Raw genomic sequence first — 26,801 nt, forward strand, 5'->3', positions numbered from 1 at the left:
TAAAATTCTGCCCTGGACCCTGGGCAGTTTGGCTCAGTGGATAGAGCGTTGACCTGGGGACTGAAGGGTCCCGGGTTCAATTCCGGTCAAGGGCATGTACCTTGGTTGCGGGAATATCTCCAGTGGGCGGTGTGCAGGAGGCAGCTCATCGTTGTTTCTCTCTCATCGATTTTCTGGCTCTCTATCCCTCTCCCTTTCTCTCTGTAGAAAAATCAATAAAATATATTTAAAAAAATAAAATTCTGCCCTGGAAAAAAAATGATCCAATTAATTTCCTCTCTAGGTGATAATGGTTTTTTTTTGTTTTTTTTGGGAGAATGTAGTAAAATTAGAATGGCCAATCTAATTTTTAGAATGTAGGAAGAGTTCAAAGGACCACGTAAGTAGATAGTAAAGGTTAGACTCTTTTCATTAACATGAACTTAGAAAATTACATAAATCATGAAGTTTGAAAGACTCCAAGCTCTCTGTTAACACCTGGGTAACATTCGCTCATGAGAGTTGAAATTGTCATTTTGGGTTGAGTATGGTCGTTGGTCCAACCTGGCACTTTGTCTCTGCCACAAAGACCACAGGAACCCTGGGTAAGAGCCTAGTTCAGCTGTGGGCAAACTACGGCCCTCAGGCCGGATCCGGCCCATTTGAAATGAATAAAACTAAAAAAAAAAAGACTGTACCCTTTTATGTAATGATGTTTACTTTGAATTTATATTAGTTCACACAAACACTCCATCCATGCTTTTGTTCCGGCCCTCCCGTCCAGTTTAAGAACCCATTGTGGCCCTCGAGTCAAAAAGTTTGCCCACCCCTGGTAGTTGGTTTCCTGCCCTTCACTTTCAGGATTCAGATCTGCTCCTAAACATCTTCATATCCCATATTAATTCATCATGGCTCTGTATTCTATAAATTTAAATAATCTTTTTTTAAAACTTAATTTTAAAAATTCTCTCCATTTCTTGGAAGTAGAAATTTCTAAAGTTTTTTTTACTCCTTCTCCCCCTTTTTTAAATCCTCACCCGAGGGTATTTTTTTTCCCATTGATTTTTAGAGAGAGTGGGAGGAAGGTAAGGAGGGGGGGAGAGAGAGAAAGAGAAAGATTGATGTGAGAGAGACACATTGATTGGTTGCCTCCTACATGTGCCCTGACCTGGGATGGGAACAAACCTGCAACCAAGGTGTGTGCCTTTGACCGGGAATCGAACCCACAATCCTTGGGTCTGAGGACTGACGCTCTAACCATGGAGCTGCTGACCCCCCACCCCCCTTTTTTTTTTTTTACTTACTAGTTTTTGCTTTCACTTGGCCTCTTATGTTAGTCAAATTTTAAAGGGTTTCCTTTTCATTCTGGCATTCTTAGATTTGAAAGGGTAATCTAGGTTTCTTTGCTCTGAATTATGACCTTGACTATAAAGGTGCATTGGGTGATCTTTTACCCCGAAACAAGATCTAATTATTTTTTGTTTTATAATTATGTGTGAGGCACAGGTACCATATGGTTGAAAAATGTAATTTAGATTTTAAAGTCCTTGGTGCTATCTTAAAAATGAAAACTACATAATAAAAATTGTCACTTAACAAATAGACCCTTTCTCCCAAAATAAGTTTTCCTACAACTCAGATTTGGGTAACATTTGAATACCAGTTTAGATACAGAGTGAATCTCAAAGGACATTTCATTTAAAATGGATGTATATACTGTTAGGTTTAGATTGAAATTTGGTTTCCATTAAGGCTTACTGTAAAATGATTTTGATTCTGTCTTTAGACTTTACTTTGTTTAAAAGTTGTTTCAAGGATGGTATATCCCTTACTGTTTAAAATTGTTGATTTAGTTAACCTCATTTTTGAAGCTGACATTGTCAATTAACGTAAGTGGTAGTAAATGTTTCAGAGTTCAAATCAGATATGTTCCGGGGTAGGTCTATTACCTTATGAGTTTGACATCATAAGGAAAAGACAAGACTGATAAATCATGTCTGTGACCTAAAGTGGCAGTTCTTAGTTGTCATTTTTTAAACCATTTGCATTCTTAAAGTGCCATTCACTCCTGATGGCACAGATTGTCATAGCACCCAGAAACTAGAGCATCTGAGTCTGCCAGGTGTTGTCACTCAGATAAGGAAATCACACACAACTGCAGCTGAATTCTTAAAATTATAGAATAAAATACTTTGAGATATGAAGTAGATACTACATATCATTTGAGGCAGCTTCTTCATTCTACAGATTAGAAACGGAAACCTAGAGAAGCCGGTGATTCTGTTCATATGTAGGTGATGCTCTTTGGGTGAAAAATTACAATACAAAATTTTATCACAAACGTAATTTCGTTGCAAACCATTTTGGGGTGCTCTTTGTGCAGGTGTGGTTCCTGATGGCACCTATGAAGTGTGTTCCCGGACTACAGGACAGGCAGCTGCTGGTAGGTTCATATTTGGAATTACTTTTACTACATGTGTCAGGGAGAATCCTGCCTTTATCTGTATGTACTTTCAGCCTTTATATTAATAGTGAGAGTATCTTTTAACTAAACTTATTCTGGTCAAGGGGACACTTTGGAGAAAGAGGGAGCCGAAAACCCTGGGAAACCAGATAGGAGGTAATTACAGAAGGAATTAGCTGTCTTAACTAAGATGATAGCATGTATAAATTTTTATTATTTTGCTTTGTATAAATTAGGGTAAGCTAAAGGGAGATATCTGTTGAAGTGCTCTTAACTGTTGAGAGGGTGGGAGCTGTTGAGGTCAGTAGATTTCTTTCCTTCCTTACTGTTCCTTTTGTCCTACCCAAGCCTAGCCTCAGTGCTCATCCTGAGTAATTGTCCTAGAGAGCAGCAAGGCGATGGGCCCCACTGACAGAGGACTGACAGGTCAGGACATTTCCAGAGTAACGTTAGAGAAGGAAAGGGGATGACTGAGGTGAACATACGTGTGGAGAGAAAGGTCACACTAAAGTCTTTGTTAGGGCTGTTGTTTATAAGTGTCAACAAGCCACTCAAGCTAACTTAACCCAAAGGGGGACCAATTAGCAGGATATTTGCAGACCATAGTTAAACTTGGGACTGGCTGTCTGGTGAAGAGAAGGAGCCAGATCAGTTGAGGGACGCAGGGAACAAGATCCATGTCAGCAGGACTCCAGCTCTCGTCTTCTCCATGGGCGCTTTGTTTTCTCACTGAGGACCCTTCTGATGTGGCGGGAAGCGAGGCTGCCAGCAGCTCAGCAGCCGGGGCCCTCATCACCAGGGAAGGACCGCTCTCACTAATCTAGGGGAGGGTTCTTATTTTTCCAACACTGACCCTACCCAGTCTAATCATCTAATTAATTCTGGCTACTGAGGGAGGGCCATGCCAGTTCTCACTCAAGCGTGTGAAGTGGAGAGGGGGAATCCACAGTCCCCAGGAGTGAGTGCTGCCCCAAGGAGACATATGCACACTGGACGGTTGGGGACTCAGTGCCATGGGCCGTGTTCTGACAGACATTGGTGTTACATAGGCCATCATCCACTTTTTTCCAGAAATATTTAAATAGCTATACTCAAGACTGCCCAGAAATGTCACTTCTGTATTCCCACAGAGAGCAGTAGTGCTGGGACCTGGACACTGAATGTGCTGTGGAAAATGTGTGGCATTGATGTGCATATGGACCCGAACATTGGCAAAAGGCTGAACGCTCTGGGCAACACTCTGACCACACTGACTGGGGAGGAGGTCATAGACGACATGGCTGATCTGAACTCCATGAACATCGGTGACCTGTCGGACGAGGACGAAGTGGACACTATGTCTCCTACCGTCCACACTGTACGTACACTCACTGCGGGACGTTTCCCAACTGGCTCTTACCTTGAGATGGGCTATTACTAACTCAGTGTTACTTATTATATTGTGATTGCTAATTGTGCAGGAAGGAAGGGACTGGTGGTTCCTGTGTCTACATTTCATAACATTGTTTTTAATGTCATAATAATGTCTTTTAATTGATTCCTTGTTCCATAATAATGTCTGTCAACCAACTTGTGCCTTAACCAACAGGTGACATACTAACATTAAAAGTGCAGCAGATCCGTAGTGACAGAATGTAAATTAGTGGTTTCTTCAAGCTAGGAGCCTCAGGGGGCTCCTGAGGGGACTGGAAGAGACTGCTGATGGTTACAAGGTTCTGTATGGGGGTAGTGAAAATATTCTGATAGATTGTGGTGATGAGCATAACTTTGTAAATATGCTAAACACCACTGAATTGTACAATTGAAATGGGTGTATTTTATGCATGTAAATTATAGCTAACTAAAGATGTTAAAAAATGAAGCTCAAAAGCAAAGTATATACATGCACACAGAATATATATAACTAGAAATATGTATTTCTATCTCTACTGTACATTTTATAGTATCAAATTATTTGATAGTTAAAAAGAAAGTCTCTGCTTTCATTCTGGTATTGATTAAACTATTTTTCAACTATCTTTTAACCATTGTATCATGAAATACTTTTGTTCTTGGAAAGACATTTTTTTTTAAAAAATTGATGTTACTGTTTATTGTTTAGAGTTCAGATGGAAGTTCAGTAAGTGGAGATGGCCACAAGCTCACCTTTGGGCAGCGACTTGTAAATCACCTGCTAGGCCTGACGCCCCCACACCAGCGCTATTCTGTTCCTGCAGAGTATTTGTGTGAGCCAGAGCAGGGGGGCTCCCCACAGTCAGGCCAGGCCCATTTGAAAGTGTGCAGAGCTCACTCATGGGGAAATGTAGGTGGTAACTAAATAGATTTCTGTGAAAATGAAGGGATATCAATCACTGGAGAATTCCAATCATCATACTTAATATAGATGCCTTTGATTCTTGCATGCTTCTTTGATTTGTGTCATTTTTGTGATAGTGTAGATTTGCTATGTGACCACAGGGTGGTACTAACATTTGTGCTTTGATTTTTTCAGGAAGCTGTAGAATATCGAAGACAAGGAGCATCTTGTAGCCAGCCTGGAGATCTGAGAGGCAGAAAAATGATGAAGCGAATAGTGGATATCAGAGAGCTGAATGAACAAGCCAAAGTCATAGACGATCTTAAGTATGTACCATGCTTTTTCACTTAATACAGCCCTCCCTAATGATAGAATCATCAGGTTTTAAATGTGGAGAGAGATTGTGTGGACCAGTACAACTCTTTTAGTTTATAAATGAGATGAGCAAGGCCAGGGAAGTGTGGCAGTTTGCCTGACATCCTGCATCCATTAGTGATCAAGTTAGGCCTGAAATCCTTGTCTGGTACTCTTCTCGGGTCCGCATTTCTGAGAAGTTTATGACGGACTTCATATCACATATATGTATCTCTACATGTACATGTACACTTACACGTATCTTCACATGCCTATATAAATATATGCATTAGTATTTCAGAAATTCAGATTTTTGAAAGGGGAAACAAATTGAGCATTTGACATGTTATCTCAGTTTAATCTCCACTGCATTTCTTGAGGTTAGATGGCATTATCTTAACTTTCTAGTTGAGAAAGCAGGCTAGGGGGAGATAAGCATTAGAATTTGAACTTGTGTGGTCTGAACTCAAAAGTGCATGCTTGTTTTGCCTGCCTGCATTAGTGTTTCTCTAGGTCTGAGGTGGGTGTGGGGTAAGTCAAGAGTAGGGAGTACATGGTAGTAATTTATTTTCTGTAGCTGTGGCCTGCTGGATGGTACTAATACTTTCTCTATAAGACTTTTCTTCTTGGAAAACTTTGAAATTTTTGTTTTTCCAAAGGTGATATTCATGCGTCATCTTTTCTAATCTTTGTACACCTGTAGCTGTGTTGCTGTTGTTTTTTGCATTGAAGGACTTTATACAAACCTATGCATTTTTGTACAGTGAAAGGTATTACCTAAGAACTTGTATGCCAGTTAGTTATGATACAGTGATTCACATTTTCCTGTTGACTCACATTATAGTTTGAGTTTTGTTCTCGGGGAGAAAATGGCTTGAAGCAAATACATACTTCCTCTCCTAAAATCTTACTTAAGGCTTAAATTATAGGTAGAATTTTACATATAGGCATTCTTCTGCAGAGTGGATCCACAGCTTTCGTAAGATGGTCAAAGAGACTCTCAATACAGAAATGAGTAAGACCATTTCCCAACACATTGGATGAACTTTGTTATAGTTTGCTTGGTATGAGTGTTAACTTCATGGGGGATTTTGGCTTGTTCATACATAATCTTTGATATTCTGAAAAGTGAAAGAATAAAAAAGGAGTAAGTGAAAATCATCTTACTTTGTAACTTCTTTATATTCATTGCCATATTTCTTTTGCATCCAGAAAATTAGGTGCAAGTGAAGGAACCATAAACCAAGAAATTCAACGTTACCAACAATTAGAATCTGTTGCTGTGAATGACATTCGAAGAGATGTTCGTAAAAAGTTACGGAGGTCCAGTATGCGAGTGAGTCAGAATTTACCAAGAATTTTATTAAAGTAGACATTTTCTTTTTAATTTAGGAGACTTTCTGATGAGACTTTTATTGTTCTCTTTCTTCCTCCATTGCTGGTTTGTACATCTTCCAACTACTCTGTAGCAGGCACTGTTTATAGCACTTTATGTTTAACAACCCATTAAGTCCTTACAGCCACTCTATGAGGAGCTTGTAGCATTTTCCCCATTTTAAAGATGAGGAAACTGAGATAGAGAGAGGTCAAGTAATTGACCAAGGTTATACACCAGCAATTCCCATGGAGCAAGAATCAAACCCAACAGTGGGACTCTGCAGTCTGTACCCTTAGTCACCATATTCTTTTTGCCTTTCATGAAGTCAACTTTCTCTTTAGTCTCCACTTCAAATGTGAAGTCTTTGAGATGTCCATTCTACCCTATCTCATTCCCCACAGCTGACTTTATCATTTGCTTGTATAGTTGCCTTTATTAGAGTTTGAGTTGCTTAAAGAACAAGTTATTTATCTTTGAATCCACTACTTACATTTTCTGGGATTTAGTTCAATTGCTGAATAATTGAAAGAAATACATAGATATGCTGTACACATATAATAGGAAATAATTCTAAAACTTATTCAAATGGAGGTAGGTTGCTTTGGGTCAAGGTGGTCTGGTTAATGGAAGATTTACTTTTTAAAAAAAGATAAATGGGTTCTTAACCATTTTTTTAATGAATAGCAGAACCCTCCTTTTTTTTTTTTTTTTTTTTTTTTTACCAGAATAAGGTTTTGGATGGCACCCCACTACATACAAAGAGATCAAATCACAGTTGCTGAATCAGAGGAAGGGGGAAAGGCACAAAGATCCATCATTTATTGGCTTGAACTTTCTTCCCTTGTTCAACCCCTGGGTCCCAGGCAACCTAGTTTGAATACTGTTCTAAATTATTGACTTAAATTAAAGATAAAATCCAATTTGAGTTTTATTCATCACTGGCTTCTGTTACTAATAAATGGGTAGTGATAATCTATAATGCATAATTCTGTATTTAAAATTTTTGCTGTTATGTACCTAATAATCATACAATACAACGGGGCCTTGACTTATAAGTGTCCCGACTAATGAGTTTTTCAAGATACGAACAGTCTCTCAGCCAATTTTTTGCTCTGAGTTGCGAGCTAAAATTCGGGTTGCGAGCTAAAATTCGGGTTATGAGCCAGCTTCAGATACCTCACCACTAGTTAGCGCAGCGAACGTCACAGTGATTTGACATACGAGTAATTAGAGTTACGAGCTCCGTCACGGAACGAATTAAACTCGTAAGTCAAGGCCCCACTGTATAATTAAAATATGTTTGCATAGTATTTATAAGGTAGCTTATACTTGGTAATTGAAAATAAAACTAGGTAGAGAGGATTAGGGAAATGAATGAAACATGTGAACACATGTCTCCCTTGGCGTTTCCCCCTCACTTCCCAGCAAGTCTTCTTGCATTACCCATCGCTGTATAGGAATCCTTTTCATATCTAGCCCCTGTCACTCATTGGGAGAAGAGGGATTTGGAGGCAAGGAGAGTGCCAAATCACCACTTCCTTTCCTTTGCCATAGTGTCTTGTCACAGAATCGTGTCGCAGGAGCCCTGGGTGGTACTTGAGATGAATGGTGTTCTTTTCCTCTTTCCTTGTAATCCTCATTTCCTTTTTTCTTTTCTTTTTAATTGTTTCCTTTCTTCTCATTCTGTTTCTGTACCCCTTACCCCCTCTCCCAATCGTTTTCTTTTTTCTCTCAGGCCAGCTGGAGCTAATATTTCCTAGCTCTCCTAAGGGACATGAGGACTAAAGTAGCTGCCTCATGCTCTGCTTTGATTCATTTACATTGTTAAGTGACATTTAAAGTCACTTGCCATTGACCTGTGGATACAGCTAACTGGTTTATAGTAGTTTACAGTCACCCTTTTTTCTCTCTCATTTCATTAGGCTGCTTCCCTGAAGGATAAGTGGGGATTGGGTTACAAACCGAGTTACAACCGATCGAAGACCATTTCGGCTTCTGGAAGACCACCTCTTAAGCGAATGGAAAGGGCAAGGTAATGTCTATTCCAGCCAACAAACCAAATGGTAACTTCTGACTTCTTTGCCAAGGTTCATTATTTATCTGCTGTGTTCTAATAGTGGGAATTACAAAATTATGATAGCAAAACTGGACATAATTAGTCAAATACCAGTAATACTGGATACTGTCAAACTAAGAAGTTTATTTAAGGAATTTTCTTATCACATTTGTGCCACAACCATGGTGGGCTTTCCAGGAATGAAGTACATTGCTTTTTATTTTATTTATTTATTTATTTATTAAAATATATTTTATTGATTTTTTACAGAGAGGAAGGGATAGGGACAGAGAGTTAGAAACATTGATGAGAGAGAAACATCAATCAGCTGCCTCCTGCACACCCCCTACTGGGGATGTGCCTGCAACCAAGGTACATGCCCTTGACCGGAATCGAACCTGGGACCTTTCAGTCTGCAGGCCGATGCTCTATCCACTGAGCCAAACCGGTTATGGCAAGTACATTGCTTTTTAGACAAGTATACATATAAACTTACAGACTATCAAAAGAAGTGAAAATGTGCCCATTAGTAGCTGCTGCTCTAAGTTTGTCATTTTAGAAAATGTTTGAGTTCACACACATTTAGCATGTGAAAGAATGGAAAATTTTACATATTGAAGAAAAATAGTGTTTTACTAGTAAATAAGCACTATAAAGTAAAAATTTTAAATTCTTTTCTGTATGGTTTAGTTTTAGAAAATTTGTGACAACAAAACATAGACTTTTTTTTATGGGATGCTAAAGGTTAAGAAATGCAATACCAAAAGTTGAATCCTTGAGTAAGGTAAATATTTAGAAATAGAACATAACGTTATTAATAAGACTTTTATAAATCCAGCTTTTTAAAAAAACACACAGAATGTTAATGTTTTATAACTTTCTATTTCACTTGCAGTTCTCGAGTAGGAGAGACTGAGGAGCTTCCAGAAATCCGTGTGGATGCAGCATCTCCTGGGCCCAGAGTAACGTTCAATATCCAAGACACAGTAAGAGAGGCATTCCTGATTAGATACACAGTGCTGATAATTACAAACTATAGTAGCCAGACAATTTTAAAGTGTTGATTCCTACCTGTGACTGTTGAAGCGTCTGTACATTACCAAACAGCAAGGCACTGCCCGGGTGCAGTGTTTTGCATGTAGAATAAAGGTCCCAGCTGCTTGCTCTTAGGTAGAAATGTTGAATAGTTTTTCTTTCAATTGCAAATCCATACTAAACTAGGTCTTATTCACAAATGTAAATGTGGAATGTTTATACTTTATGTATTTTATTATTTATATATTTAAGTGTATATCTAAAATAATAAAAGCCTAAGCAACCATCGCAACCGAACAGACAACTGAACAGGCTGTAAGGGGCGACTAGGCTGGCAGGGGGGTTAGTGAGGGATGACCAAACGACTGAGCAGCAGGCTGCGTGAGGCGACCAGGCCTGCAGGGGTGCAGTTGCGGGTGACTAGGCCAGCGGGGGTGGGGGGGCAGTTAGGGGAGATCAGGCAGGCAGGCAGGTGAGCAATTAGGAGCCAGTGGTCCCGGATTGTGAGAGGGATGTCCAACTGCCGGTTTAGGCCTGATCCTGAGGACATAAACCAGCAGTTGGACATCCCCTGAGGGGTCCTGGATTGGAGAGGGTGCAGGCTGGGCTGAGGGGGAACTCCCCCCCCGCCTCCTTGCACAAATTTTGTGCACCCAGCCTCTAGTAGAGAGATAATAGCAGAAACCAGAAATGAAGACGTCAGCTTCAAAGTAATATTCTAATTTCATAGCATATTAAAAATGTTTGTTTTGTTTTTTTGTATATTTGTTTACTTTTAAACCATTGTTTTTTATTTTGTGTGAGTTTTTATACATTTCTTATTATTTTAAGTTGAAAAAAACAGTATGGGGAAGCACACCGCAGTCCAGCCCTCCCGGGGAAGGGTATTTTCAGGTACTTCTTAAGAACAACATAAATTCTGCTTTAAATGAATTAACCACCTGAAAATCTGCTTTCAAAATTCCTTCCTCTCATTCCATACTAAACTCAGACATCAGAAATATTTTACATAAAGGTTTAAGATTGTCTAAGTTAATAAGCTCTTGCATAAATATATTTTAGTTTTATACTTTATAGTTTAACATTAATTATTTAATCTTCAAAATTAAAAGGCTAAGTCAACTTACTGAATCAACTCAACCAAATTGTAAACCAAAAAATGCAATTTTATTACCGTTATTTGCTAATCCCCAAGTGAATCTCCTTTTCCCACATTAAACTACAAAATGAATATTTTCTTTAAAAAATATAGTTAACTATTTTAACTAAAATCAAATTTATCTCAGAAAAACAAATTAATCAATCAATGTTACTTCTTTTGAGTCATTGGTATAAAAAATGTATACAAACAATCTAGAAAATTATTCTTATGCTCAAAACAGTATGGAAAATGTATGATGTAGTCATAATTTATAAGTCAAATTCACATTTTTTAAAATTAAATCTTTATTGTTCAGATTATTACAGTTGTTCCTCTTTTTTCCCCCATAGCTCCCCTTTATGAGCCAGATATTTTACCTAAACATGTCATAAAAGTAAAATTGAATTTAAAAAATGTGCCTACATACCAGTTATATGAACCTTTGTTTAGAAATTTCCATCAAGTTACTTTAAAAAACTGGCACTTAGCCCACATATATTTTGTTTCCCTTTCCTGACCGTTTATACTAGAGTTTCAATATATATCCCATAGTTCCACTGAATTTAGTTAAACTGAATTTTGTTTTAGAACCACTGGATTGTAATACAGTGAGCTTGGTAAACATGCCCTTTTTCAAAAAATGATCTTGGAAATAAATCATTTACAGTGAATTTAATGGAATCTACTAATTAATTTGATATTTTTTCCTGCCCAACATTTTAAAATGGATATAATTGACATATGACATATTAGCTGTACGTGTACAGTCTAATGATTTAACATATGCATATATTGGGAAATGATTGAGTCTTAAATACATTAATATTTGAATTGATTCAAGTCCTATTTTTAAATAGCAGTGTATGCTGTTTATAAAAAACAGTATATACAATTACAAAATAGATCATTAGGCATGGTTAAATAGAAAATAAATATAAAACAAAGGGATATTTATCCATATAAATTTTTACTATAGTTTAAAAGATTTTAAAGTATTTAATGATAAAATCTGAATTTATATATTTAATCAATAACATGTATATAGTAAAGAGTGAACAAAAGCTGAATTCTGCAAATGTTTAGAATTGTGAAATAGGTAATTTGAATTTCACTAGGTATCTAATATAGTAGCAGCAATAAATTGCTCAAATCTTGCACATTACACTTGATAGAGGCTTATCAATTCTCAAAGGATAGTCAAGCAACTCTCCAAATTGGGAATTGAAGTAGGTCATAGGAGGTTTTGCTGTTTCTTTGACCTACTTAAATGCAATAGCCACAGGGTGCAGTCTTTAATTAGTGTCAGGGTATCTAGTCACCCTAATATATAATAGCAATCTTAAGTTTAACTGATTAATGTGTTTATATCTGAAGCTATTTGTTTTTGTCAACCATTTGGGACTCATTTGTACAGGATGTACCCAGCAAAATTCCCTACAAGGGATTTAACTACATGAGAACGCATCTCTGCCATCACTACTGCCCTCTTGCCTTATGATTATGGCTGATCATTGCTTCCTTGTCTCCACAGCATGTTTAACTTTCGCTTTGTACTAATTAATATGATATATGTTTATCTGAGTGAAGTTTCACTCTAGTGTTTAGTATGTCAGTGGTGTGACTTTCTGTGGTTTGATCTTATGCTTCCTTCCTTGCTGCACCATTTCATAAGATCATAAATCTGACCTTTCTTTCCATTCAGAGTGAGGAAATTTGACTCTGAGACTATTTTTAAATGCTTACACATGTCTTTTTCTTTTTTAATCGAGAAGAGATTCATAATGTGAACCTGATTCATGTTTCCTCTTTTTACAATCAGTTTCCAGAGGAGACAGAACTGGACCTTTTGTCAGTCACCGTCGATGGTCCCTCCCATTACTCATCCGCCAGTGAAGGGTCCCATTCCGTGTTCAGTTCTCCCAAAACTCCAGGTGTTACTTTCCAATCTGAAGACAGCCGACGGGATGACAGTTTGTCATCTACAAGCGAAGATTCCGAGAAGGATGAAAAGGATGAAGAGCATGAGAGAGAAAGGTTTTATATTTACAGGAAACCCTCGTGAGTAGCCTTTTTGTGTTAAGATCCTTGGGGGTAGCATTTCTGAATTTAGGACCGAGCTTAAAGCATTATATATAACTGTTTACTTTCACAGAAAAACATATTAATGTGCCTAACGGAGTCAGACTAAGAGACATGGCCATAGTTTACTAATGTAGTTAAGCTCTGTATGGCATTTTTTTCTTTTCCTATAATTCTGCCTTTTAATAAAATCTGAGAAGATTTGCAAAATTCCATCTCCTCCCAAATGTAGAGTGTGGTGCACTCACTCATATTTTGCCTCCTCCACACCAGTGATTGTGCCTGTGCCCTCGGAACCCAACACACGACCGGGCACATAGTAATAGCTCTCAGAGCATAATTGTTGAATAAAATGTGACTCCGATACACTTAAGAAAAACTTCAGTTAGTATGAGCTGGTTGAGTATTTTGTGTGAATTTATAAACTATCAGTATAATTTATATGCAGACCGTTGTTCACATTGCATGTAGAAGAGTAGTTTGTTAAAAACTCTTCCCACTTCACTGCAGTGTGATGATCAGTTGTTCTTTCAGCAGACATACGTCTCGTAAAAAAGCCACAGGCTTTGCTGCTGTTCACCAGCTGTTCACAGAACGTTGGCCCACAGCTCCCGTCAACCGGAGCCTCAATGGCACAGCTACTGAGAGAAATATCGACTTTGAACTTGACATACGGGTTGAAATTGATAGTGGAAAATGTGTGCTTCACCCAACCACCCTCCTACAAGAACATGATGATATAAGCTTGAGGAGGTAAGAAACTGATCAGATGAGGGTACATGTAATTTCGGTTGTTAGAAATACTATTTATCCCATATAATAAAAGCCCAGCAACCGAATGGCAGAACTACCGGTCGACCAGTCACTATGATGCGCACTGACCACCAGGGGGCAGACGCTCAACATAGGAGTTGCCCCCTGGTGGTCAGTGCACTCCCACAGTGGGAGCACCACTCAGCTGACTGGGATGAGCAGTTGCAGGAGGAGCTGCTCAGAGGGCGGGTCCACAGCCACTCAGCTAACCCGGATGAGTGGCGTTCCCACAGTGGGCCAATCCCCACAGGCCACGCCCCCCCACCAGTGCATGAATCCCATGCACCAAGCCTCTAGTGTAGTATAAACAAACTCCCCCTCCCCCACATCCCAAAATGCAGATTGAAATTGATTTAATCATACTTAAGATGTGTGAGTGGTTATTTGTATAGTATACTATTTCTTTAGTCAAGTGTATAATATTATTTGGCAACTAGAAATGGATGTCTGATTTAGATTCTAGAAAATTCTTTAGTTAAAATAGTTATATCTTTGAAATTCTCCTTTAAACAAGTTTGAATTTCTTGGTTGTTCTCTCTCCTTGTATTGGGCATGCTTGTACTTTAGAGAGCAGTGTAGTGCTCAGGAATGTTTGGTTATTGAGAGTTTTGATGAAGTCATAAAGATGTAAGAAAGACTGGATTAGTTGCACAAAGGGCCTCTATGTGCTGGGGTGCTGTCCAGGGTATAACTGCAGCTTTACCATTTGTGTCATTCAGTGAGTAAATAGTGCTGTAAACAGGCTTGATGTTAGATTATTTTTTCTTTGATTTTTTGTTTTGCTTTTCTCTCCTAATCTCTCAGAGGATTATAAGAAGATAATAATGATTGTGTGGGTGGGTGGGTGGGAAGTTAGATAGCACCAGAGGGCGGATGCTGATAGTCCTTGAAGCTGAGAGAAGGATAGTGGATTCATTATACCATCTGTTTACTTTTCTTATGTTTGAAATGTTCTATAATAAGAGGTCTTTAAATGGTCTATTTGCTTAAGGAGGCTTTTATAAAATTATAAGATACAAAGTTAAGTTCTTACAAAAGTAGTAGTGATGATAAAAGGTGACTTTATTTATTTTGGGTTGAACCACAATAACTTGCTGGTATTCCACTGGTTTTACCTCTGTAAAGGGCAATTTCATTTGGTTCAACCTACTGTGTTCATGTGACAGTCACAACCTTAGGTGAGAGTAAAGGTAACGGTGCTATGTATTAGGGATCATAGAGCAGAAACATTACTGTGCAAGGCATTGGCTGCTGTAGCTGGAGACACTGAGCAGCTTTACTTTCTCAGCTTTAATGAGGGATGACATTCCATTTACTATATAAACAAGAGTTTGATTTTAAACAAAAGGAAAGGAGAGAAATGTCATTTTTTAAAAAAAGATAAACATTTTTTGTTTATAGAAGTTATGATAGAAGTTCCAGGAGTTTAGATCAAGATTCTCCTTCAAAAAAGAAGTTTCAAACTAATTATGCTTCTACCACCCATTTAATGACTGGCAAGAAAGTCCCATCATCGCTGCAGACAAAGCCGAGTGATTTGGAAACAACAGTCTTTTACATCCCTGGAGTCGATGTAAAGGTACAAACTTCATGTCTAGGGTGTGGGATGAGGTTATTAGTACCTGTGTTTATTTTCTACCAGACATGCACTTCCTTCACCAGCTATATGAAGCTGAGCTTTTCCAAGGTTTTTCTCTAGCCTGTGAACATCTGAAGTGCAGGCTGTCACTTTCTTTAGACAGATTTCACCACAAAAGTTGGGCAGAAAGAAGTTAATTTTATTTTCCATACATTGATATTCATAACATGTTTGCTAAAGCTTGTCTAGTGCAACTTTATTAAACAACTGTTTTTTAGATTCTAGAATCACAGAATCCTATAATGTTAAGCTAGAAATAACTTAAAATATTATCTGGGGTGGCCTTTTTAGTTTTGAAAATGGAAGAAAGCTAAAAACGTGTCATGGTCACAGAGCTAGCTTGTAAACACAGGACCTGGGTCTTCTGACTCCTGGGCCCATGTTCATTCTGCACATTTTCCTGCATTTCTTGTTTATTCTCATCTGCATAATTTTATCTTTGAAAGTCTGTTGTTGTTGTTGTTTTTTTCAATACAGTTGCATTACAACTCCAAGACACTAAAGACTGAATCACCTAATGCCTCCCGAGGGTCTTCCCTGCCAAGAACACTCTCTAAAGAGTCCAAGCTTTCTGGTATGAAAGATAGTGCCGCCTCTCCTCCTCCTTTATCTTGCACTATCCAGAGCAAGACTAACACCTTACTTCCTCCCCAGCCCCCACCTATTCCCTCAGGTATTGAAGAAAAATGAACTTGACTTTTACTTTTTTTCATAGCTTAATGTTTAGTTATCACCTACTTGCTCTATTGAGACTTTCAAATTCACATGTTTAAGAAAAGAGGAAATAGACTTAATAATGACTACAAAATTTATAGATGGAACTGTAAGCCAACTACTTTGGGCAGTTTTTAAAATTGTTATTACCTTAAAATATCCACTGTTAAAATAAACTTAATATACCAAATACTTAATTTTTTTTAGATCTATGCATATTTAGAAAAAGTTGTAAGTCCAGTTTGGGAGCTGATGATCTGGATGGAAACAGACTTACACAAGATTGAGTATACTGAGCTTGACCACATTATTATCTATTATTGTGTAACATATTACCCAAACTTGTTGGCTTCTAATCTCAAACGTTAATGACTGGCAAGAAAGTCCCATCATCGCTGCAGACAAAGCCGAGTGACTTGGAAACAACAGCCTTTTACACCACAGATTCAGTTTGGCCTGATAGATCTTTACAAAGTTGCTGTCAAGATGTTGGCAAGGGCTATGTCATCTGAATGCTTAGCTGGGTCTTGAGCATCTGCTTCCGTAATGTCCCACTGCACATGGTAGGCACACTGTGCCTTAGTTCTACCCCATAGGTCTCCCCGCTGGTCTCCTGGTGTGTTCTCCTGGCAGGGCAGCTGGCATCCTTCAAAAGCAGCGATCACAAAGAGAACATGGCTGAAGCAGCTCCATCTCTTATGGCTTAGCCTCAGAAGTTGGATATCCTTCCTTCCACAATGTCTATTGATCCTACAGCTCAGCTCTGCTCAGTGAGGGAGGGAACCATACAGGGGCATGAGTGCTGGGGGGCCAGGACCGTTGGAAGCTATTTTGGAATCTGGGTATCACACCACGTGAATACCACCTTCCCTGAATAGGATTTCTAAAATGGGGAATGTCAGGCTGGATTGTAATTATTTGAAACAGTTTCATTTGGGAGATGGAACTTGATATATAAATCGTTTACAATAGCTAGTAATCATGATAATAATGCATTCGTTTTCTACCATTTTCAGTTGACAAGGCACAGCTAAGTCCACTATGTGCAGGAGAGAGATGATTATTCCCATTTGATAAATAAGGAAAGTTAAGGCTTATAGAAGTTGAATTTCTTTCCTAGGTTTACAAAACGAATATATGTTGGAGTTGGAAACCTAAGCCAAAGTTAGCAAAGTCTGAGATAGCTGTTATACTCATTTTACTGATGTGGAAATATTTAATTAGGTAGAAGGAAAGAGATGGCAACCCATGTAGGGAAGCATTGTAAATACGTGCAAGCTGAGGACAGCAAGAACATAGGGAAGCCTGAAAATAATGACTTTTTCTTCACTTGCCACAAAATATTGTCTGAGTTCTCTGTATCTTCTTAAGTGGACAAAATAATGCTAATGAGAAATTCAGCAAAGTATAAACTTGAAAAGCTGAACCAAACTTTGTAAGCTAGAGCAAGTAGGAATAACTTGTGTTACTTACATCATTAGTCATCTTTGTATTCCAACATTAATATATCATTTCTATCAACCTGTTCTCTTTATTACATTCGTGTACAGTTTTATGTATAAGGTGCTTCACCTGATTAAACAGTCATTTATTTCGAATGTCTCACAAAATTATCATATTGTTTTATTAAATTCAACTCACATTTGTCAATATTCTAGCCAAAGGAAAAGGAAGTGGAGGAATCAAAACAGCCAAGTTATATGCCTGGGTAGCACTTCAGTCACTGCCAGAGGAAATGGTGATCAGTCCCTGCCTGTTAGACTTTCTAGAAAAGGCTCTGGAAACTATCCCAATCACACCAATTGAGAGGAATTACACAAGTGAGTATCCTCCTTAGGGATTTACTTTTCTATCATAATTCACTTTGGGATCCTAGTACTTAGAAGGATTTTATAATGGCATTATAATATATTCAGTGGTAATATAATAGAATTATAGAATTGAGAAAGAGCCTGAGAGATCCTCTAGTTCAGCGCTTCTCAACCTCTGGGTCTCGACCCTTTTGGCGGTTGAATGACCCTTTCACAGGGGTCGCCTAAGACCATCCTGCATATCAGATATTTACATTACGATTCATAACAGTAGCAAAATTACAGTTATGAAGTAGCAACGAAAATAATTTTATGGTTGTGGGTCACAGCATTAGGAAGGTTGAGAACAACTGGTTTAGGGGGATGAGTGAGAAGTTTGACTGGGAAAAGAAGTCTGTTATGATGGGCCCCAGAAGCAAACGTTGCTGTGTGTTTATAACCCTGAGCTTAGTACTGTCCCTTGTCCTAATGATGAAACTTAAAATTCACTATTTTAATAGCTGTCAGCTCCCAAGATGAAGACATGGGGCATTTTGAGATTCCAGACCCTATGGAAGAGTCAACAACATCGTTAGTGTCATCCTCCACATCTGCTTACTCTTCCTTCCCGGTGGATGTTGTGGTCTATGTCCGCGTGCAGGTGGGACATTTCACTTATTCTTGTTGTAGAGAAAAATGCTTTTCTTACGTTTATTTCTCTTTCCCAACATTATTTCCCTTTCAAGTTTTCTTCTCTTTTGTATGTATCTTGGCTGACAGGTTACTGAAACCTTGGGGAAGTACATGTACAGTTTTGTGTGTGTTTACTTTTCTGCTGAGGAAGGTTTTCAGAATTAGGTCTCATACTTTTGTGGCTAAAAATAAAAATATATAAATTAAATTCTTTTTTTAGCATTATATGCCTTTTTTTAGTATGGCATCTGTGCAACTTGCTATTATGGTCTTTTGGGGGCAGATATAAAGGTAATTGAGGTATAAAGTCACAGTAATGCCTTTGTTAGATTTCTCCTAAGAGCTATGTAATTTTTACTTAATGTTTTATTTTAAAGTGCAGTCCTGTCAATAGGCCTTTGGGAGTATATGTTAGAATCTGACTGAGTCCATTTAGTAAGAGGATTTGAAAACTACTTGTACCTAAACTTGAGGGTTTAGTTTACCCTCAATTAAAATGTAATGATCAATCTCAAGAATAAAAGAACTGCTAGTGGTCATCTGTTCAGACCATTTTCTACAGGAACAATTTGGCTAAAAGAGCCCCGTCTGGTGTTTGGCACTAGCTGTTTTCAAAATCTGATGAAAACGTGTAAAGGGGTGAGGGCTTGAGAGCCTATGAAACTTTCATTAATGTAAGTCTTTTTAAATTTTAGTATAAAGGATATTACTTCCTGTACTTGATTATGAACAAGTATAATGTGAATACAAACATCTTTAATGGTCTGAATTATCTAAATATTTATCACTCAGATATAGCTCCTCAAATACTTAGATTTTTAAAAAATGATATCATTTTGTTAATGTCTCATGTCTGCTTACAAAAGCTAGTACATTAAACACAAAATCCTTTCCTGTGTCAGTAAATTTGGTATATGTGGACCGAAATGGAAATGTAATTTTTAGAATCCAATGTAAAATTGTTTCACCTAGAACTTTTTTATTTTTGGCTTTCTGCACTTAAGCCCTCACAGATCAAGTTCAGCTGTTTACCAGTATCAAGAGTAGAATGCATGCTGAAGTTGCCATCCCTGGACCTGGTGTTCTCTTCAAACCGGGGAGAACTGGAGACTTTAGGAACCACGTGTCCTGCCGAGACTTTGTCCCCTGGAGGTAATGCCAATCAGAGTGGAGCAAAGGCCTCTGCAGGCAAGACGGGAACCCCAGGTAAAGAAACCTTTTTTTATCTACCAGTGGAGAGCCAAGTACTTTTTTTTTAGATTTATCTTCATTGTTGAAGATAAATGTCCCCTTTGTTTGTCTGGTTTTTTTTTCCCATTGACCCCTTACAGCCCACGCCCGCCCCTCCCAGGCCTTCACGATTCCAATGTCTGTGTCCATGGACTATGCATATATGCATATTAGTTCCCTGGTTAATCACTCCTCACCCACCTCCCACCCCTGCCTTCCCTCTGAAATTCGTCTGTCTGTTCCATGCTTCTGTGTTTCTGGATATATTTTGTTCCTCAGTTTATTTTGTCCATTAGATTTACATATGAGTGAGATCATGTGATACTTACCTTTCTCTGACTGGCTTATTTCACTTAGCATAGTACTCTCCAGGTCCATCCATGTTGTTACAAATAGTAAGAGTTCTTTCTTTTTTACAGCTGCGTAGTATTCCATTGTGTAAAGGTACCACAGCTTTTTTATCCACTCATCTGCTGATGGGCACTTGGGCTGTTTCCAAATCTTAGCTATTGTAAATTACAACTCTATGAGCATAGGGGTGCATATTTTTCTGATTGGTGTTTCTGGTTTCTTAGTATGTATTCCTAGATGTGGGATCCCTGGGTCAAATGGAAGTTCCATTTTTAATTTTTTGAGGAAATTCCATACTGTTTTCCACAGTGACTGCACCAGTTTTCATTCCCACCAACAGTGTACTATGGTTCCCTTTTCTCCACATCCTTGACAACACTTGTTGCTTGTTGATGGTAGCCATTCTGACAGGTGTGAGGTGATACCTCAATGGGTTTTAATTTGCATCTCTCTGATGATCAGTGACTTTGAGCATTTTTTCATGTGTAAAGTTTCATGTGTTTAATGCCATCGATTTCTGAGTGTATTTTGACCTTCTGTATGTCCACTTTGGAGAAGTATCTATTTAGGTCCTTTGCTCATTTTTAAATTGGATTGTTTGTCTTTCTTTTGTTAAGTTGTATTAGTTCCTTATATATTTTGGAAATTAACCCCTTATGGGATGTATCATTGGGAAATATGTTCTCCCATGTAGTGGGCTCTCTTTTCATTATGTTGATGGTTTCTTTTGCTGTGCAGAAGCCTTTTATTTTGATGTAGTCCCGTTTGTTTATTTCCTCCTTAATTTCCTTTGCCCTAGGACAGTGGTCGGCAAACTGTGGCTTGCGAGCCACATGCGGCTCTTTGGCCCCTTGAGCGTGGCCACGAAGTTTCAATCGCACTGTACGTGCGCGCCCGCATGTGGTATTTTGTGGAAGAGCCACACTCAAGGGACCGCAGTTTGCCGACCACTGCCCTAGGAGATGTACCCATAAACATATTGCTACAAGAGATGTCTGAGATTTTGCTGTTTATGGTTTGTTTCTTCTAAGATTTTTATGGTTTCAGGCTTTCATTTAAGTGTATGGTGCATGTTGGTGGTCTAGTTGCATTTTTTTGCATATACCTGTCTCATTTTCCCAACACCATTTATTGAAGAGACTGTCTTGACTCCATTATATGCTCTTGCCTCCTTTGTCAAATATTAATTGAGTGTAATGGCTTGGGTCGATTTTTGGGTTCTCTCTTCTGTTCCATTGGTCTATATGCCTATTCTTGTACCAGTACCAGACTATTTTGAGTACAGTGGCTTTGTAGTATAACTTGATATCTGGTATTGTGATACCTCCAATTTTGTTCTTCGTTCTCAAGATTGCTATGGCTATTCAGGGTCTTTTCCATATAAATTTTTGGAGTGTTAGTTCTAGATCTGTGAAATATGCTATTGGTATTTTAATAGGGATTGCACTGAATTTATAGATTGCTTTGGGTAGTATGGACATTTTAATGATGTTGATTCTATCAATCCAAGAATATAGAAGAAGGTATATTCTTCTACTTGTTTGTATCTTCATGTATCTCTTTTTTTTTTTAGTGTCTGTAGGTTTCAGAGTACATGTCTTTTACCTCCTTGGTTAATCTTGTTCCTAAGTATCTTAAATTTTTTTTGTTGCAATGGTAAATGGGATTGTTTTCTTCATTTCTCTTTCTGAGAGTTAATTATTGGTATATAAAAATGCCATCGATTTCTGAGTGTTAATTTTGTATCCTGCTATGTTGCTGAATTCATTTATTAAATCTAGTAGTTTTTTTAAGGAGTCTTTAGGGTTTTCTGTGAATAATGACAGTTTATTTCCTCCTTTCCAATTTGGATGCCTTTTATTTCTTCTTCTTGTCTGATTGCCATGGCTAGGACTTCCAGTACTATATTGAATAAGAGTGGTGAAAGTGGACATCCCTGACTTGTTCCTTTTCTTAGAGGAAATGGTTTTAGTTTTTGCCCATTGAGTATGATTTTGGTTGTAAGGTAGGTTTGTCATATATGGCCTTTATTATGTTGAGGTATGATACCTTTATTCCCACTTTGCTGAGAGTTTTTATCAAAAAAGGGTGTTGGATTTTGTTAAATGCTTTTTCTGCATCAATTGATATGAGCATGATTTTTGTCTTCCAAATTGTTTATGTAATGTATCACATTTATTGATTTGCAAATATTGTACCAGCTTTGCATGCCTGGAATAAACCCCACTTGGTCATTGTGTATGATCTTTTTAATGTACTGCTGCATCTGATTTACTAATGTTTTGTTGAGGATTTTAGCATCTATGTTCATCAGGGAGTCTATCTGGTTTTGGAATTAGGGTAATGCTGTCCTCATAAAAAGAGTTTAGAAGTATTTGAATTTTTTAAAAATAGTTTGAGGAGAATCGGTGTTAGTTCTTCTTTGAATGTTTGGTAAAATTCCCCTGTGAAGCCATCTGGACCAGGGCTTTTGTTTGCTGGGAATTTTTTTTTATTACTGCTTCAATTTCATCAGTAGTTATCAGCCTATTCAGGTTTTCTGATTCTTCCTCATTGAGTTTTGGAAGATTGTATTTTTCTAGGAATATGTTCATTTTGTCCAGGTTGTCCTGTTTGTTGGAATATAGTCGTTCAGAGTATTTTTTCTTTTTTTTACAATCCTTTGTATTTCTGTTGGGTCAGTTGCTACTGCACCTCTTTAATTTCTGATTTTATTTGGGTCCTCTCTTTGTTTCTTGAGTCTGGCTAGAAGTTCATCAATCTTGTTTATCTTTTCAAAGAACCAACCCTTGGTTTTATTGATCTTTTGTATTATTTTTTAAGTCTCTATGTCATTTATTTCTGCTCTAATCTTTATTATTTCCTTTCTTCTAATTACTCTGGGCTTTTCTTATTGTTCTCTTTCTAATTCTTTAAGTTGTAGAGTTAGGTAATTTATTAAAAGGTTTTCTTATTTTTTGAGGTAGGCCTGTAATGCTAAGAACTTCTCTCTCAGGACTGCTTTCACTGTGTCCCATAGATTTTGGGTTGTTGTGTGTTCATTTTCATTTGTTTCCAGGATATTTTCTACTTCTTCCTTGATCTCTTTGGTAACACATTCATCTATATATATAAAAGCCTAAGCAACCAAATGACTGAATGACCAGTTGACCAGTTGCTATGATTCTCACTGACCACCAGGGGACAGATGTTCAATGCAGGAGCTGACCCCTGGTGGTTAGTGCGCTCCCACAGTGGGAGCACCATTCAGCTGACTGACGGGTGCTAGATGCCAGGCTCACGGCTGGCAAGTGCAGTTGTGATGGTGCAAGCCTCTCCCACCTCCGCGGCAGCACTTCTGAGTGGCAGCGGCAGCAGGTGTAGCGGGGCTGGGATGAGCAGGAGTGGTGTGGTGCCTGGCCTGGGCTCGATCTCCTCCCTGGCTGCCTGCTGCTTCGGGACTACTACATCCCTCAGGTGATGTCAGACTGCCCGTATCAATCCGATCCCTGCAGGCTGTGGGGATCTAGTTGAAACCGGCAGTCCAACATCCCTCGAGGGGTCCCGATTGCAAGAGGGTGCAGGGCAGGCTCTAATTGTTTAATAACATGCTATTTAGGAGCCAAATATTATCTAATGTTCTATTCAGATGGCCTCCCATTATTTATGTTTAAAGCATAGTGGGAATCAGCCTGTCCACACATGGTAAGTTTTGCCACTGACACTTGGTTCTCTAAGAGAGAGAGAGAGATCTTTACTTTTTGCATTTTTTTTTTTTTTTTTGCATATGTGTAGTGGTTCTTTTTTTTTCAATTACAATTTACATTCAATATTATTTTGTATTTCAGGTGTTCAGCATAGTGATCATTCAGTTATATATGTTACAAAGTGTTCACCCGCTATTTCAAGTACATAGCTGGCACCATACTGAGCTATTACAATGTTATCGACTGTTTTTCCTGTGCTATACTTTATATCCCTGTTACTAATCTGTAACTACCAATTTGTACTTCTGAATCCCTTCACCTTTTTCACCCAGCCCCAACCACCCTCTCTTCTGACAGTTGTCAGTCTGATCTCTATATCTATGTGTCTGTTTCTGGTTCATTTTTTGCTTCATCCTGTTCTTTAGATTCCACATGTAAGTGAGATCATGTGGTATTTGTCTTTCTGTGAGTGACTTATTTCACTGTACGTAATACCCTCTAAGTCCATCCATGCTCGTTGGAAAAGGTGTAACTTTCTGCATTTGCTCTGTTTGCACTCTTTCCTGCTGGAATGATTGGGCTTGTGAACAGTGTGTCCAGTTCCCCCCTTGGTTTAAACCCCTGCTATTTTGTGCCTCTTCCTTGGCCTGTTTCAGTGGCACAAAGGAGAGCAGAAACAGGAGGCTGTGGAGTTGGCCAGTCATACTATAAAGGAATGTTTCAGAGTATTCAACCTGGTTTACCAAGTAAATTAATTGCAAAGTATATCTAAGACCTCATTTTGTTTTCAAGGATTAAATTTATGAGTGCATGCTTGAGTATTTCTTTTTTATTTTCAAGTCATGTTTGGTGGCTCTTGAGACTATTAGTGGCAGGATTTTTAAGTTTTCTGTGGCTGATAAAGATTTTGGATGTCTGTGTTGATGGCAGGTTCATCAGGACTGGGCAGCCCTCTTGGCAGAAGTCGGCACAGCAGCAGTCAGTCAGATCTGACCACTTCTAGCAGTAGTTCCTCTGGGCTGAGCTTCACTGCCTGCATGTCTGACTTCTCCCTCTACGTGTTTCACCCTTACGGAGCTGGAAAACAGAAGAGTACTGTTTCTGGCCTCACGTCTGGGTCAGGAGGCTTAGGTACACTTAGCATGTTTGCATCTTTCTCAACTTTAGAGCACTTTTCAAACTTTGATCTTTTCATAAATCATGATACCTTTAATAATGGATATAAAGCAAGATCAGAAACTTACTAATTTTTCCTTTTGATAATATATATCCTGTCTCTACAAATAAGTAGAAATATGCAGTAAGTAATTTGGGTAAATGATTTATACAAGAATTGTAAAAATCAGAATATTTTATAAGTGATATACACAGCACAATAATATCTTTGGATATAGGTTTATTTGGATAAGAAATTCTATTCTACAAATAGTAAATTTTATAAGGTGTTCATATTGTGTTTGTTAATTTAAAATGAGACTGTTAGTTTTATTATTACTATTAGAGAACTTAAATTTCACTGGCATTTTACCAATAAAAATGCTCATTAGATCATTCTGCTTAAATTTTTACCTCACTTTAAATGATTTTAATTGATGTGTTTAATTCCAGTGTTTTGGATAATTTCATGGAATTAGATAGTTGTGTGTATATGTATATGTACACATGTATGTTGTGTATATGTACTCATGTAGGTGTGTGTGGGTTTTTTTAAAGGGAATGTGGATGAAGACCCCACTTCAGTCACTGGTCGAAAAGACTCACTGAGTATAAACCTTGAGTTTGTAAAAGTGAGTTTGTCTCGGATAAGGCGTTCAGGAGGTGCCTCGTTTTTTGAAAATCAGTCTGTAAATAAGTCTGCAAGCAAAATGGACACCACACTAATAAATATATCTGGTATTCAATTTTATAGTTTTTAAATGTAAATGTTTGTTTTCCAGAATTAAATAAGGGGCTCCTTTTTAAGTGTTTAAATATTACATTTATTTAATAATATGAAGCTTTTAATGGTAAAGGAGAGGAATGACAGTCCAGCCTAGTGTACACTTTCAGTGCAAGTAATCAGTGTTAGAAATGTTATCTACACTAATAAAAGAGAAAGATGCAAATTGACCATACCTTCACGACGCCCACCAGCCAATCAGGAGTGAGTATGCAAATTAACCCAACAAAGATGGTGGGTTAATTTGCATACACAGGCGTGGAGCAGCCGGGGGTGGAGCAGGATGCTTGTGTTGTGGCCATGGCAATGGGGCAGGCATTCCGCACCACCCTAGCCTCTCTGGGCTTCTGGGCAGCATGGGAAGGCAGAAAGGCAGCTCCAGCTGAGTGAAGGCAGTGCCGGCAGCCAGGGGAAGAAAGACCCATTCTTGCACAAATCTTCGTGCATTGGGCCTCTAGTTTCTAGATAAATATACAGAAATATCACCCAAGGACTAAAATGTGCCTCATTGAGTCACCTAAAACTGCTCTTCTCTTTACTTCTCTACCATAAATTGGTAAAATTTCTAGTGTTTCATTTGATTTTCTAATTGTAAATTCTTAAAACACTAAAGAGGAATGAGTTAAAAATGTTCCACATGCATTTAGTTTTAAATATTCAAAAGTGATTTAGTCCTGGCCAGTATGGGTCAGTTGGTTGAGCATTGTCCCATGCACCAAGAGATATCTGGTTTGATTTCCAGTTGGGGCACATGCCCTGGTTGCTGGCTTGATCCCCAGTAGGGGTGTGCAGGAGGCAGTTGATCGATTTTTCTCTCTCCTTGATGGTTTTCTCTCCCTCTCCCTTCCTCTCTCTTTAAAAAAATCAATAGAAACTTTTTTAAAAAAGTGATTTGCCCATAGTTACAAAGGTAGTTATGAAGCTAGCAGTGCACATGCACATGACTCATATGCCGGTAGCATCGATTCTTTGGGCAGTGAAGCCATTAGAAGTTTTTAAGAAATGGGATGGATGATAACATTGTCCTCAAAGATGACAGACTATATTGTACATTTAAAAATCTATTGAGTTTGGCTCAGTGATTAGAGAGTTAGCCCCCCAGACTGAAGGGTTGCAGGTTCAATTCTGGTCGAGGGCACATACCTTGGTTGAAGACTTGATCCT

At 38.2% G+C, this 26,801-nt stretch overlaps 1 protein-coding gene across 2 annotated transcripts in view; it reads left to right on the top strand.

The window, feature by feature from the left end:
- BLTP1 (bridge-like lipid transfer protein family member 1) overlaps positions 1 to 26,801 on the top strand; it is a 156,150-nt gene that overhangs the window by 112,659 nt on the left and 16,690 nt on the right. Inside the window, exons 60-76 of one of the 2 annotated variants that reach the window (XM_070415150.1) lie at positions 2,363 to 2,422; positions 3,574 to 3,800; positions 4,545 to 4,745; positions 4,935 to 5,065; positions 6,306 to 6,429; positions 8,394 to 8,503; positions 9,423 to 9,513; positions 10,394 to 10,456; positions 12,523 to 12,761; positions 13,317 to 13,535; positions 14,997 to 15,174; positions 15,712 to 15,907; positions 17,607 to 17,768; positions 18,260 to 18,399; positions 19,436 to 19,637; positions 24,629 to 24,829; positions 25,412 to 25,591. In XM_070415150.1, the coding sequence (XP_070271251.1) occupies positions 2,363 to 2,422; positions 3,574 to 3,800; positions 4,545 to 4,745; positions 4,935 to 5,065; positions 6,306 to 6,429; positions 8,394 to 8,503; positions 9,423 to 9,513; positions 10,394 to 10,456; positions 12,523 to 12,761; positions 13,317 to 13,535; positions 14,997 to 15,174; positions 15,712 to 15,907; positions 17,607 to 17,768; positions 18,260 to 18,399; positions 19,436 to 19,637; positions 24,629 to 24,829; positions 25,412 to 25,591 (2,724 nt within the window). The remainder of the gene's footprint in view (positions 1 to 2,362; positions 2,423 to 3,573; positions 3,801 to 4,544; positions 4,746 to 4,934; positions 5,066 to 6,305; positions 6,430 to 8,393; positions 8,504 to 9,422; positions 9,514 to 10,393; positions 10,457 to 12,522; positions 12,762 to 13,316; positions 13,536 to 14,996; positions 15,175 to 15,711; positions 15,908 to 17,606; positions 17,769 to 18,259; positions 18,400 to 19,435; positions 19,638 to 24,628; positions 24,830 to 25,411; positions 25,592 to 26,801) is intronic. The other variant, XM_070415151.1, reaches the window with a different exon arrangement.

This window comes from Myotis yumanensis, unplaced genomic scaffold (assembly GCF_028538775.1).
Source record: "Myotis yumanensis isolate MYYU_CA2020_CCGP unplaced genomic scaffold, mMyoYum1.0.hap1 SCAF_5, whole genome shotgun sequence".
Classification (NCBI taxonomy): domain Eukaryota; kingdom Metazoa; phylum Chordata; class Mammalia; order Chiroptera; family Vespertilionidae; genus Myotis; species Myotis yumanensis.